The sequence below is a fragment of the Acromyrmex echinatior genome, chromosome 3, assembly GCF_024713525.1.
Source record: "Acromyrmex echinatior isolate Ae372 chromosome 3, ASM2471352v2, whole genome shotgun sequence".
NCBI classification, from domain to species: domain Eukaryota; kingdom Metazoa; phylum Arthropoda; class Insecta; order Hymenoptera; family Formicidae; genus Acromyrmex; species Acromyrmex echinatior.
The window spans coordinates 10281539-10295755 of NC_141854.1; the positions used below are offsets into that span (position 1 = coordinate 10281539).

Sequence of the window (14217 nt, forward strand, 5' to 3'; positions counted from 1 at the left end):
ACAAATTTGTTAACAAAATCTGTTTTGTTGAATTACTAAATGAAAATTAACAGAATATAACTATAATATTAATATTATATTTTTACTATTTCTCACCATGCATGAAAACATTTAACATTCAAACATTTAACATTTTTCTAAATTCAATCATGCCTTTCAATCTCCGAATGACATAAAAAGATATTTGAAAAATATAAATAACTTGATTTGCATTTAAAAAGTGCTCTAATGTGTTTTGTTATAAAAATAAACGAATATGATAAACAATGCATACAAAAGTCGCGTATTGAAATGCGTTGGTTACATTACAAACTCCAGAAATAGGACACAAAACGACAAGTGGCATTGATAACAAAAGCGCAGGTTTCATAATCCGATTATTTTGCAATAGGTAGTTTGCATTCGTGCTGTAAAAAGCAGGAAACTCGAAATGACACTGATTGCCTATACAGTAATCATTAAAAAGTACGATGCATCTTTTTTCTTGATCTTAAACATACTCACGAGACTCAGTGGCAAAAATTATAGACGATTTGAAACAACAAATACATCTATGATAAAAATTGATGGGTTTCTTAAAATTACGCATTAAATATTTTTTACAAAATCACGTACGTGTAGTTCTGACTATCTTAATTTATTATTTATTATATAATGCATTAAGGGACTCGGTACAAGAAAATGTCTTTCGATTTAATTATATAATACGATTTGTGGAATATTTTTTAAATTATATGAAGCTTCGTAGATTGCGATTATCTGCTGCAGATACTTATGCAAGCACGGGACGAAGAAAATCAATAATTACTTCTCATCCTTCCTTCAAGGTGTTGCACACTACAAACCACAAACGTAGTGCAATCACAACTCGTTTTCGTATTCTATTTCATTTTCTATTGCAAGATATCTTTATTGAATTTTTTTTTAAATAATTCCATAATAAAGGGATTACATAAAATGAGGATTGGTGCAAAATAGAATGTTGAAATAAAAATGAATAAATTATTATTACATCAAACTTATATAACTCATATAATTCAATTATTATTGCAAGTCTATTTTTAACTATATATTTTATTACGTGTTTTATTTGTAATAATTTCTTTGTTAAAACTTTTTATGTCAATTATAATGGAAACGGAGTATTAAGTTGTGAATACAAAATTACATGAACTATGAATTATAATAAACCAGCATTTTGTAACACAATAATAATGTAGCTTTAAAAAAGGATGAATCTGGAAATTAACTAACAAAGGATGTGATCTCTACATTATCTATTAGTGAAATGTTAAAATCAACAGAGATTAAAATCATTACACAAGAACAATACGAAAGAGAAAGCATACACAGGAAATGATAATAAAAGACACTTATCGATCACGTTTAACAACCAAAGACTACAGATTATAGAGACGTTAATTTGAATTCCGCGGAATATATTCATTATTTTGAAATCATTTCATTTGATTATTGGGGAACAAAAAAACGAACTCTCTCTTTTTAGTTACCTTTTTTTTTGTAATTATTATATATACATAAACATTTTTTTAGATTCTATTTTGTTCACAATACAACTATTTCATCATAAGCTTAACTAATTTACGTGTGTATATATACAGGATGTCTCACAACTAAACTGCAAAAGACAAAAATTGTTTATTTTCTTCTCATAGAGCTCTAAGAATTTTTTTAGAATTTTTTCAGACTTTTTTAATACCGTATTTTCTCATTTTGATAAAAATGAGAAAATGCAGTACCAAAAAGTTGATAAAAAATTCTAAAAAAAATCCATAGAGTTCTATGAAAAGAAAATAAACAATGTTCATCTCTTGCAGTTTTTCTGTAAAGTTGATAGTATTTAAGTAAAAAATTATTGAAGACTAATTTCCGGCAATTTTTAACAATTAATATCTTGCTATTGCAAAAATTGCAAAATGATAGAGGACTTTCCGTCTTAGTTTAGTCCGCTCCATATCCATGAATTCCGTCAGAACAATTATCGAACTCTGTATATATACACACACAATTACTACTTACAATTTGGGTGCAGACGCATTAGATGAGACAATTGATTCCTTATCATGCGGTAGATCATTTTTTTTCTCTTTTATTCCCCACGGGAATCATCATACAATCGCGAAAGCGCGTCGGCATGAAAGACTATTTACGACAGCTCTTGGTATCGGAACTGGTCCACGGACCCCGCGTATACCCTGGAGGAGGAAACTGCGGCTCGCGAAGAGAGGACGCTGACGCCGGACGTCGTGGAACCGGAGGAAACCGGCCACGACCACGACGATCCGCAGGAGGATGATCCATACGAGTACGACGATGACATCAGGCCGCCGACGACTTCTGGCGAGCATCGCGACATCGACAGCGACGATGACGATGAGTGTCTATCCTTGTTCGAAGCAGCGAATTATCTCGTCTCGGGTTCCTCTGTGCCGACAACGAAAGTCAGTGCACCTTGCTGGGGATGCAAGGGCTGTACCATCGAGGGCTTGCCGTTGTTCCTCCTCGGTTCGCCATCGGAAGCATCCTGCACATGCACCTCCTGTCAGTAACCCCGTTTTGTTGTCCTGATTGATGTGTCGTTTACGTTCGCACTGCGTCAGAATTACGGCGTAAATTGTTATAGTTATACATATAGAAATTAATTGATTTTTTTAATGGATTATTTAAAAATCTTTCTCTTTATATATCGCGTGTATTTTTTTTATTTCTATCAATTTCTACGATTTTTACATAATTAAATTAAAGAAAAGGATCTTCCGTTAAATATTTTTTGCAGAAGAACTCGAGCATATTAAACTCGTGTCATGTGTCTTAAAGTTAAGGAAGGTCTTTTCTCAGACCAATCGATTTTTGATATTTGATAGCTGACATATTACATATTAGCAGATATATTACAAGATTACATAACTATAGACTTTCTCTTGTTACTGTGATTCTTTGTATTCTGGTCACTGTAATCGATACGACATTATGGGGTATACTTTCGTAATCCGTGATAATAAAGTGACAGCACGCAAACCTACTTTTTGCATCCGCAGTTCGTATATATTTAATATTTAACGAGTTAATAATTACGTGTATCTGGCGCAGTGTGAACTTTTCTAAGTGGCGTCCTCATCATTTATCTTTTCGACATGCATTTTTTTCATATTTTAAACGTCGTCTCATTCTCCGCTTTGGACTTTAATACTCACCTGATCATTCGCTTTTGAAAATATTTACGTCAATAGGGATGGCTTGAAATTACACGGCTTAGATTTAAACATAGATGGTACAGTGCACGTACGTTAGATAAGGAATATTGTATATTGACAATAAATAATAGCTTGTCTCGATAAAATTAGATAAGATATAATAAAGCTATATGTAATGAGTCATTTACTTATTTATTTTTTTTGCGAATATTTATTATGCACTTTATTTTTATGTGCTTATTTTTGTAAGTTTTTGCAAATTTCTTTTTTATTACTACTATTATATGTGAAAATATCTTGATTTTTGTTGTACGTGCTACCGCTTTGCTTGCAGATACGCTTTTGTAAAATTTATTTTACGATCACAGTATTATTACAAAGATATTGATAACAGCATTTTAAAAGGATACTATCAGTACTCGCAAAATGAAAAAAAATCATATTTTTCTATAATTAATTTAATATTGTATCTTTTCTATGGAAGTATTGGGTAATTAGCGTTTTTCCGGAAATAGCCAATTTTCTTTTTACATGATGCGCGAACGAATTAACGCAGGCTGCTATTTGCGTGCTTCTTCATGATTTTCCGGCAAGGTTTATCTTCATTCCGATCGTACCAGATCGACGAGTTCGCGTCGTCCCTTTGTGAATAAAAAAAAAATCGAGACTGGTTTTAAAGCTCCGTACAGAGTAACTGGCATATCGCGGGCTAAAATATAAATTCCAGGCTACATTCCGATATTTAGTATCTTCATAAGTACAGGTGAAATATTTGTCATCTAATTCATACGATTAAAATAAACGGATTTTAATCAAGATAATGCGTCTTATTTTTAATAATATTATCTTTGATGAGTGATCAATATATTTTATTTGATTAATTAATCTCTTGCTTCGTCAGTACGTAATATGATGTAGGAAATTATCCAAGAGATGTAGGATGATTATACTTGAGCTAGATGTGTAGATTAAAGTAATTTAATTTGCGATAAATACACAGTAGTGTGTAACAAAATGCAACAAAATTCCAGTAAATTCATGCAACAGGGAAAATATATTTATATTAATCCTAAGTTACATTTTCAATTAAGTCTAAAGAAATAATGGTTCAATCGTATCTGTCATGAAGGATAAAATTCTGTAGCCTTCTGAGTTAGAATAATATTTTAACTACACGGTCCGTGATTTCTAATCGTACTGTTTTACATAAAGTAAGTTATAAAAGCTATCGAAAACGTGCTACTGGATTTTGTTCTATGATAAAAATATTACAAGGTCGCAAACGATTTCATAAATCTCGATCTCACCTCCTTACATGAAACAGACGCTGTATATATTAAAAAATACATATAAAGAAAACGCCTTTAAAAGAAATATTAAAGTTACAAATTGACATTGAAATTCTCAAGCTCTCAAGGAATTTAAAACTTTCAAATACAGATTTCCATTATATTTTTTTACGAACACATCTGTGATATGCATATATATATTTTTTCTTCCCGGCTTATTTTTAATTCCTTTTTCAACATCACGCTTCGATCAGCAGGAAAATCTTTCGCTTCACGTGTCGAAGTATCCGCGGCACTTTCTGTAAATTCGCTCATCGATCATCGTGTTCAATTGACCTTGAAAGTGTCTTAACGTAATTCGCTCGTGAAGATGCCGCGTCGTCATGAAGATGACGACGAGGAGTCTGTTCGAAATGCAGTGGTGGGCATCGAAGCGCCTCTCGTTTGAATTGAAAGTGCCCCATTACGTTCGTTTAGTCTCGCTTCTTCAATATTGTTACGATATAAATAAGCATCTTTTCAATAGAAAAAAAATTGCAAATTTGCTCATGAACCAATTACTTTATGAAGACACCCGTGAATCATCTATTGTATCTTGTCGGAGCATATAATTTGGAGTCTATTCCATCGTCTTTTTTCACTTTTATACATATATAAGTATTTAATATTATAACAAAATGTGAAAGGCATTTCTTTAAAAGGTAAAGATATGAAAAGTACTGCGTTCATCTTATTTCTATTACTATAAAATAAAGATTATCTGGAGACACGGTAGTGTCTCAGCATTAAGACAAGCGAAGCTTGTCATGGCACGAGACACTGCCTTTATACTACATGGAAAAAACGATTTTGTCGAAGTGTAAAAATTAGATCAATCTGAAAATAATTTTGTTGGACTATCAATAATCATGCAAGACAAGACATTCAAGCTGATTGCTAGAATATCAAAACTTTTTGCAGCATTATTCATTATACTTTAATTTCCTACATAATTATTTATTTTGATGGACCAACAAAATTATTTTTCAATTCTGGATTTACGACTAAATTTACTTCAATAAAATCTGTCCTTCCGTGTATGTACCGGAACTTATGATAACGAATTTAATGAGCAATTAGTCTAGTGCATCTCTTCTTGATAGGATAGAGCTTCCAAAACCTTATATCAACAATTTAATGAGTTGTCCCTTCAAATCTCCCTTTACAACTAACCCTCAGCAGAAATAAAATAATAAACGATTCAGAATTATCTGCTATCAAAATTCCAGATTTCTAAATCACAAAAACGTGAAGCTCGTCAAAACGTGAAACATCTACTTCTTCCTGGATCCCTTTCGATTTCTAAGTGCTTTCGAGTGTCTGCACTTTCTCATTCTAAATTTGTTTGCGGCGTACGAATTTATCCCGACTTAATTTGTTCCCCGTTCATTTTCCTATCCTATAATTGTGACTTTGAGTAGAGTTTTGGAAAACGACCTTGGTCGTGAATGCGTCTGCGCCTTTCAATGGCCGGCCGGTCCGAATGGCGGGATGCGTCATAGCCGATCGATAGAAGGGATGCAAGACTCTTTCGTGTAACGCAAGCATTTCTACGCTTTCGCGTTCCTCTCGTTCACGTGCCATGTTTTCTCGTCAGTCTCATTAGAGGTGCATCTAGTCGCATCATCTTCCGATCGCGAGACACGCGATCGTGTGTTTCCCTGCCATTCTCGCCTACAATTTTACATGACAGTCCGTCTAGTGCGCGGAACGAGCGATCAGCTGCTGAATATTGCCGCACCAGTATTTGTTGCTCACCGTTTGAGATTTCGTTTCATTTCTTTCTCGTGAAAACTCTTGATGAGTAGGGATGTTACGGAGAAAGACTTTTAGCCCAGTTGATCTAGAGAAGTCGCGAGTGAAACATCGTGAGAATATCAAGTGCATTAAAATTATCTGTATTTAAAATTTCTTCGGTAATTTATGATAAAGATCAAGAACACAAGACTGTTTACAGAGATTAACGATTTCCATGAAGTGAACCCGGCCAAGTTTTGAATGTCTGAAGCTTCCACGTTGGGAACTCTTTGGAAGAAATGCTCTCGCATACTTTTAGCGCATTCGCGTTGCGAAATCGTAATTGTTCGGAATGTATGAAATACGTGCCAGAATCCTTTAATTTGACCACCTCAGGTAATCAGAAATAGGTCATTTAAAAAATATCCGCGGTTTTTTGTTCAATTTTTGAATGAAAAAACCGCGGATATTTTTTAAATGACCCAATACATCGCATTATTGCAGACAATCTCTTTGACATTAATAATAAACTACATTATTCGAATAAAAAATTGTCGAAACTTTAAATATAATTATATTTTGCAAAACAATATTCATATTGAAGGGAATTTATGATTTTAAGAATTATTGATTACAAAAAAATAATCGATTTTCTTCAAAGATCTTCTGTTTTGCTCTGTAAAAGAACGTATTGTAGGACCGTATAAAAAAAATACGTGTCTTATTTTAGTCTAGACTGTAGACAACATATTAAAAGCTCAAAATCGAATGAAAACACTTTCCTGTGTTTTCTTCTTAGTTCAAAATATTTGTGCTAATAAAACTTAAATGAAAAGAACGGTTCTGTTGAAGTAACTAAAAATTTAGCTATAAATACAGATCTGAAAATAATTTTGTGAGATTGTAAATAATTATGTAGGACATTTTCAAACATGATGAACAATGTTGCAAGTAGTTCTGACATTCTAACAATCAATATTTAACATAATTATTTTTATGAGCCAATAAAATTATTTTCTGATCTAAGAGAAATAAATAGCTAATTTTTAACTACTTTAACAAAACCGTTCTTTCCATGTAGAATTAAGCTAATTATAAATCATCGCAATATTAAAATGTCACATATATACATGGAAGTATGTAAAAATATCTATCCTTTTTTTTTTGTTAAATAAGTGAAGTTAAACGAGTTCATCGAAGAATGTATGAATATTTAATCAGAATTTGCGTTTTGCTTACTTGAAATAGAATAACTTACGTGTCGTTGCGTGGGGGATTATAAATAGTAGAAAATCGATTATATGATAATAAAATATAAGACAATAATACATACATGAAGATCTAGTCTGAAGATTATTTTGTTACTCAGCTCACTTTCGAGAGGAACGAAGCTTCCATTTATGGTAACACATCCTATTTCATATTTCAAAGCAAAAATTTGAATCAATATAATTTCGATAAGTTTACCTTTCAATATTGCGAGTAAAGAAAAGTTGACATTTACTTTATTCGGCGCAGTTCTATCATCGCGAATGAGAAATTTCGCGTGTCTATTACATTGAATGCTGAACTCGCTGAAATTTTATCGGTGGATTCAATCACTGTCGCAATACCATCGATACGCAAATGGATTGTGCGCGAAATATCGTTTAACAAAAGAAACTTGATAGTATATCTTGTACATCGATTGTGTGCACATTGCACAAGTCATAGAGAATTGTATTGCACATTCAATTCTATATATGGTTCATATTTGATAGAATATAGAATTAATATTTTAAAAAATTGAATAAAATTGATGTATTTATAATATATAAGTGTATAACATAAAAATAGTTCAAACTTTATGGGAGTAAAAACAAAAAAAATAAAATGGATATTAAAAAATATTTAAAATATTAAAAAAATAAAAATTTACTGTTCTATTACACTAAGAACACATATCACAAATAAAAAATCTTAATATATGCGTGTAACAACTTTAATTATATTGGAAACATATTTAAATATAATCATATTTTTCGTATAAGAAGATAAAAAGTATAATACTTGAAAAGAAGTTTATCAGAGTCTTGCTTATATTGTCTTCAGAGCTTAAATGCAATGGTCCGGCCTCTCTGCACATATATATCTGCTACATTGTTATTTCTTTTTTTTTTTTTTAAAAAGCTTTTTTTATTCCAGCAAGTTTAATAACAAAACATCACTCTGTTACAGTCTTATGTAGCAACCGGGTGAGCCAAATGACCAAGACCTATAATGATATAGAGGCAGTTACAAGGCTTCTAGAGGAGGTAAGTTTGACCAGGAAGCAAGAGTTAGTAGCAAGTCCGTGCTGTGCATATCAGGTCGTTAAAATTTTACGAATCGTAAATGTTCATATCTAAAAATATTGACGAGACATCTGAAACAAATCGATACAATGTAACGAACCGATAAGTGGTGATCGTTTAGATTTGTAAACAATTACGTAACTAGAACTCGCGAAGAATATATAATAAGGCTTTGTCAAGTTATTAGAAATTTATTTGAAATTTGTTTTTATATTCTTTTTATATTTTTCTGAATTATCAAGTTTTATCAATTTAAAGACAGCTATTAGAAACTCTCTTTAAATCTTAAAAGTGTATTGATAAAAGTATAAGCTTTGCAAGACATATTATTGATGCTATTTTGACAATAAATTAATAATAATTATAGAGAAAGTTTTAATTATAATGATAACAAATGACAAATGACTACGTTTTTCTTCGACAGAAAGAAAAAGACTTGGAGCTTACAGCGCGCATCGGCAAAGAATTGCTGGCACACAATCAGAAGCTCGAAACCACAGTAAACGCATTAGAAAGTGAACTTAAGGAAGCGAACGAGAAAATTACTCAATTAAATCATGAAGTATTGAAGAAGACCGAGCTGATACAGGTACTGACAAACGATGTGGACGAATCTAGCTCAGAGGCTGGAACTCCCACCGGCCTACGCGGCATTAATTTGGAGATGTTACAAAGAAAAGTTTCCTCTTTGGAAGACGAAAATAAACAGCTCCGCAGCGAGTTCGCGAAATTAGTTTGTGATGCCGATAATTCCGAAGAACAGGAGGCACGTCTTGTAAAAGATATTGCAGCACAATTAGGTATATCATCGTATATTTATTTGTTTCTATATTCAAATGTATTTACTTGTAATGCATTTTTTATATTCCATATTACATAACGCTTTAATAATTTTGGCTAAATTAAATAACTTTAATTAATAATTGTATGAGCATTAGACAAAATAAGACTAAAATATTATTAAATTATTTCTGGCAAATAATAGCAAACGCTAATATGGAGGTGGATGGTATAGCGGAAGAGCTTGGGCGGCAAAAAGATGAGAATCGATTGCAGCATGAGCAAATAATTAGTCTTACTGCAAAATTAGCTGAGACAGAACTTAGGCTCGCTCAGCTGATGGCGGAGCATGACGAAGTGGGAGCGACTCTAGTCATCACTAGGGATAATCAAAATACACTTGCCGCTGAATTAGCCGAATTCAAAGAACGATACGCGGAGGTATGTTTGTATAAATATGAGAAAATAATAGATTAATTAATTATTCTGTTGAAGCTTTGTATGCGAGAAAGATGTATAAATGAAAAATAATTAAGGAATAAACATATTAAGATCTGAACTATTACATTTTGCTCGTATAAATTGTATCGTGTAATAAATCTATATCATATCTATATGCATATTATGTGTATCAGGTAGTGAACTTGTTAGCCGAAACACAAGAACAGTTGCGAAAACAGAGAAAACGCGGAATGCCGACTGTGCGCGGTGGATCGCTATTCCCGTCGATGGGTGCGGCGCCTCAACCGGATTCTATCGCTTCTGAATTGGAATCGTCCCTTTACTCAGAATTCAGCATTGACTCTGGAATTGGGGCAGGTGATAGAATGTACGTTACAAAGATGCATTTAATGATCTGTTATTATTTGAAATTAAAACTGAAAATTGAACACACGCGTGCGCGCGCGTAACACACACATGCACACACAATACATTCTCAGATGTTTGAATTATAATTATAGTATCGATAATTACTTAGCAGTTAATTAAATAATTCGTATTGCTTCTTGTTCTATCTTATTCTATAGTCCAACCTACAAGAAAGTATTTGAGACTGTTCGTACAGCATCTCGAGCAACACATGCGGGAATGGATCCTAATCAGTTTCCTAGGTTAAATTCTATGACGACATCGACATTATCTAGCAGTTCTGTTGGTCCGCGAATGAGTTGTGGGCAAGTGCGACCGCAAGCATCTACATTTCCCAGTTTGGATTCTACCGGTCATAGTGAGAGCGAAGGATCCTTGCTCATTGAATCCGAGGATTACCCGTGTGTATCCAATTCTTTATGAAAAGATATGAATTGATTTTCTTATATTTTCAGTAACATTCTGCTGTGTTTCAGGGGACCACAACGAACGGGTGTACCTGGTGCTCCTGGTGCTGCTGATCTAGAAGCCGCTATACGTCGTCTAACTCCTGCGGAAGTATTAGCAAGGCGTGCGTGTCTCAGTACAGGTGCTGGTTATAGTTACGATTACGATGGTGGCATATTACATTCCCCGCCAACCTTTTTGCCTTTTGATTGTCGCACTCCGGACAGCATTATGTCGACTGGCAGTAGCGGCAACCTAAGCGGCTACAGCGGCAACAGTGGCAATGCTTGGCGTATTCCGCAGAAATTGCAGATAGTCAAACCAATGGAAGGCTCCCAAACATTGCATCATTGGTCACGACTAGCGACGCCAACATTAGGTGGATTGCTGGAAGACAGACCAGGCGTAAAGACTAGAGGTGGTCGTGCTCTTGAAGATCTCGGTCTCATAACGTTTACGTTGAGCGATTTGGAGGAAGACGAGGAGTACACTAATCCTGGTAAACCGTTCCAAGATACTGGCTCCATTTACACCTTTACTAATAGTACCGTAATGCATCCGGATGATCATACTACCAGCAGCGTGACGCCGAGCATCGTCAGTAGTCGCGTCGCTTCGGCGCCCAATAGTGGTATGAATTCCGGTATGAGCACCCCTCGTACGCACAGCCGTCGCAATTCAACATCAACGTTTTCTACTACGCTTGGATTGGCTAAGATGTTGAACGAAAGAGGAATCAAAGCCGTTACGCCCTCGTGTATAGGCACGCCTACTGACGATCGGAATTTCTCACCGACTGCTACACCGTGCAACAGTCCAGATGCGAGTCTGTCACCGACAAGGTCATCATCACCAGTACCGGAGAGCGCCGCCTCGTTGACATTGGGATTGCTCAGCACCGGGGCGGAATTACTGAGACGTACTTTTAGTTATGAGCCGCCAGCGCCAGTGCAAGTTAAGAAGAAGAGATCAAAGTCGACAATTTCGCGCTCCGACAAAAAAGCTCTCACGGGGATACGTCTAGTGGAGAAATTAGAGAGAATTGGTATTGATACGATCATAGCCACTACAGCCAGCTCATCAATTTCGCCGTTAGCTCTACAAGGTGCTTTGTATACGCGTCGTTCGACTGGAAGTCCAATGGCACAATTGACTTTCCTTAAAACTTCGATGTCCTCCAGTACCAGCCAAGAGAAGTTAATATCTCCTTCGTCTTCAACATCCTCCACTAGTGACGAATTTCCGCCAAGCAAATCGCCATTATTGCTTGATAAACGAGATGATAGCAAAGAACCAAGCATGTCTGGTTCCAATGCATTTAACTCGAGAGCAACGGGTCAGTCACCGGATCGACAACGACGATCAGGTGCTAGAGCGACGAGGCCCGATTTGGGTAGAGTTAAGCCACCTATTCCGACGCCTGTAACTAAAGAATCCAAACAATCGGCATTGGGAGCAATAAGCTCGCTTCTTTTTGGTCGTAAAGGAGGCTTATTGTGAATATTTTGTAGAATCTGTAATGGGATAGGGGACAAATCATTCAATTCCAGCGAATTATTTTTTAACATATTCGCAGAAAAAGAGCTCATTTTTTTTATTACCTGAAAATTTTGGTTCATGCGGCATTACTTGAATACACGATATGCTTCTATCGCCAGTATTATTGATTGTGTAGACTTGGATGTATTCGCTAATGTAATTCGTAACAATTTTTGAATCGAATGTGATGAATCGCTGTAAATAATCATGAAGGTGTTAACGTTAATAAGATAAATCAGAGATTGCAAAATATTCTATATAATAAATATTGTATTTTAAGTTTTATCTTAAAATTCTTGATTTAAATGTGAGACAATTATAGGGCGAAATATACTCTGTACAGCGAAATTATTATACATTTTAAATTTTATTTTAAAATTTATAATGAATTGAGAGCGGAATACAGAAGGCTGAGTTTTTTGGTAGTTTGTGATAAGTGAAGAGACATTTGTAAATATTATTAGCTCAAATGAAGAAAGATTATTTGAATTTATGATTGTATATTAAGATCTTCGACTATGTATCTATGGACTGCTAGTTGCAATATTTACGCATTGTATTTAGTGACGTAAAAATTTAGGAAGCAAGACATAGTATAATTGATAATATAAATTATCAGTTTGTTATGTTAAATTAGAAGTATATATGAAAATCGATATAAACTTTTTATTTAATAAATTTTTTTCTTTAATATATAATTTTTTTTTAGTTTTTTTTTTTCAAAAGAGACTTAAAACTTTTAACAACATATTTAAATATAATTTTTATAAAAGGATATATGATATATGTGTATAATAATAAAATTAATCAAACTGTAAAAAGCTATAGTTTTAGTTTTAGTTTCTTTATTTACTTTTTTATTTTTATTAATATCTCGCAAAAAATATATGTCAATGGTCCATATTTTTTGCGAGTGATACATACTATATCAATATATTTATAGTTGATAAATATTAACATTTTTTCGCGTAAATTTAATAAATCAAATAATTTTTACACTTGGGAACATTTCGCTCAATATTATAAGATATACAGATTATTTAGTGCAGTTCATATTCTTACATAGTTAAAGATTGAAATATATTTCCAATAATACATACGAAGGAACAGAAACAAAAAAAAACAAGGCAATTATAATGTAGTTATAATGAAATTAAAATATCGTGTATTCGAAATTTGTAGCTAATGACTGAGAATTATTACCAATGCAATGTAAACAATTAGTATACAAAAGTCAGGGAGGACGCTGAGAATGGTGCAACGTACTATAAATGCATTATTTTACGTAATTTAACACAAAGTCAAATTTTGGTGCTTATTTATTTTCTTTAGCGTACGCTTGGTGACGACGAGTAGTCGTAGTAGCATCGTCAATGCTATTGTCAGTCTTTGCACGCGGAAGATTGTGCATTTAGCGTTGATTTATAAATATGTACTGTACATAGTTGAATGAAATGCAGCGGAGCGATAAAAAGCTTCTTACATTCATTCTTTTTTTCCTTAGCGATTTCTTTCGCGTAACTTCGTAATTTATTGCAATTTTGTTTCCTGTAAGTGGGTCTGAGTCTTATGTAAGAGGATATGTAATGTGTATTATAGAGAAGAGTGTTTAGCTCGATGCAGCTTTGTACATAGACGTACAAATTAATAAATTAAATTGGAAAGTAACGTTGTGTAGCTATCCTACCTCGTTTGCATTTCCGCCGACATCTCCCTGCATTGTTCTAATCATTCGAAAGGCCTAGAGCTAACCGGAAAGAAATCGCAGTAGAATGGCTGCGTATATACTGTAAATAGAGCGATTGACATATGTTTTATTACAATCATGCTTTATATTGTGTTGGCAAATAAGTTCGTTCGGTTTTTTAGAGTGAATAAAACAATTTTATACATGTTCTATTTTCAAAAGAATTGGCAATTACATATACCATTCGATAGAGGAAAATTTTAGCATTAAGAATCTGTTTT

At 33.7% G+C, this 14217-nt stretch overlaps 1 protein-coding gene across 7 annotated transcripts in view; it reads left to right on the forward strand.

Moving 5' to 3' along the window:
• The window catches only part of milt (trafficking kinesin-binding protein milt), a 47260-nt gene extending 33343 nt beyond the window's left edge, over window positions 1-13917 (forward strand). For 6 of the 7 annotated variants that reach the window (XM_087404525.1, XM_087404528.1, XM_087404529.1 and 3 more), the window contains 6 exons: window positions 8498-8574; window positions 9038-9413; window positions 9599-9834; window positions 10029-10222; window positions 10422-10664; window positions 10740-13917. In XM_087404525.1, coding sequence (XP_087260651.1) covers window positions 8498-8574; window positions 9038-9413; window positions 9599-9834; window positions 10029-10222; window positions 10422-10664; window positions 10740-12210 — 2597 coding nt within the window. In that variant the 3' untranslated portion in view covers window positions 12211-13917. Of the gene's footprint in view, window positions 1-6009; window positions 6425-6500; window positions 6677-8497; window positions 8575-9037; window positions 9414-9598; window positions 9835-10028; window positions 10223-10421; window positions 10665-10739 lie in introns of those variants that run through there. The other variant, XM_087404530.1, reaches the window with a different exon arrangement.
• The last annotated feature ends 300 nt before the right edge of the window (window positions 13918-14217 follow it).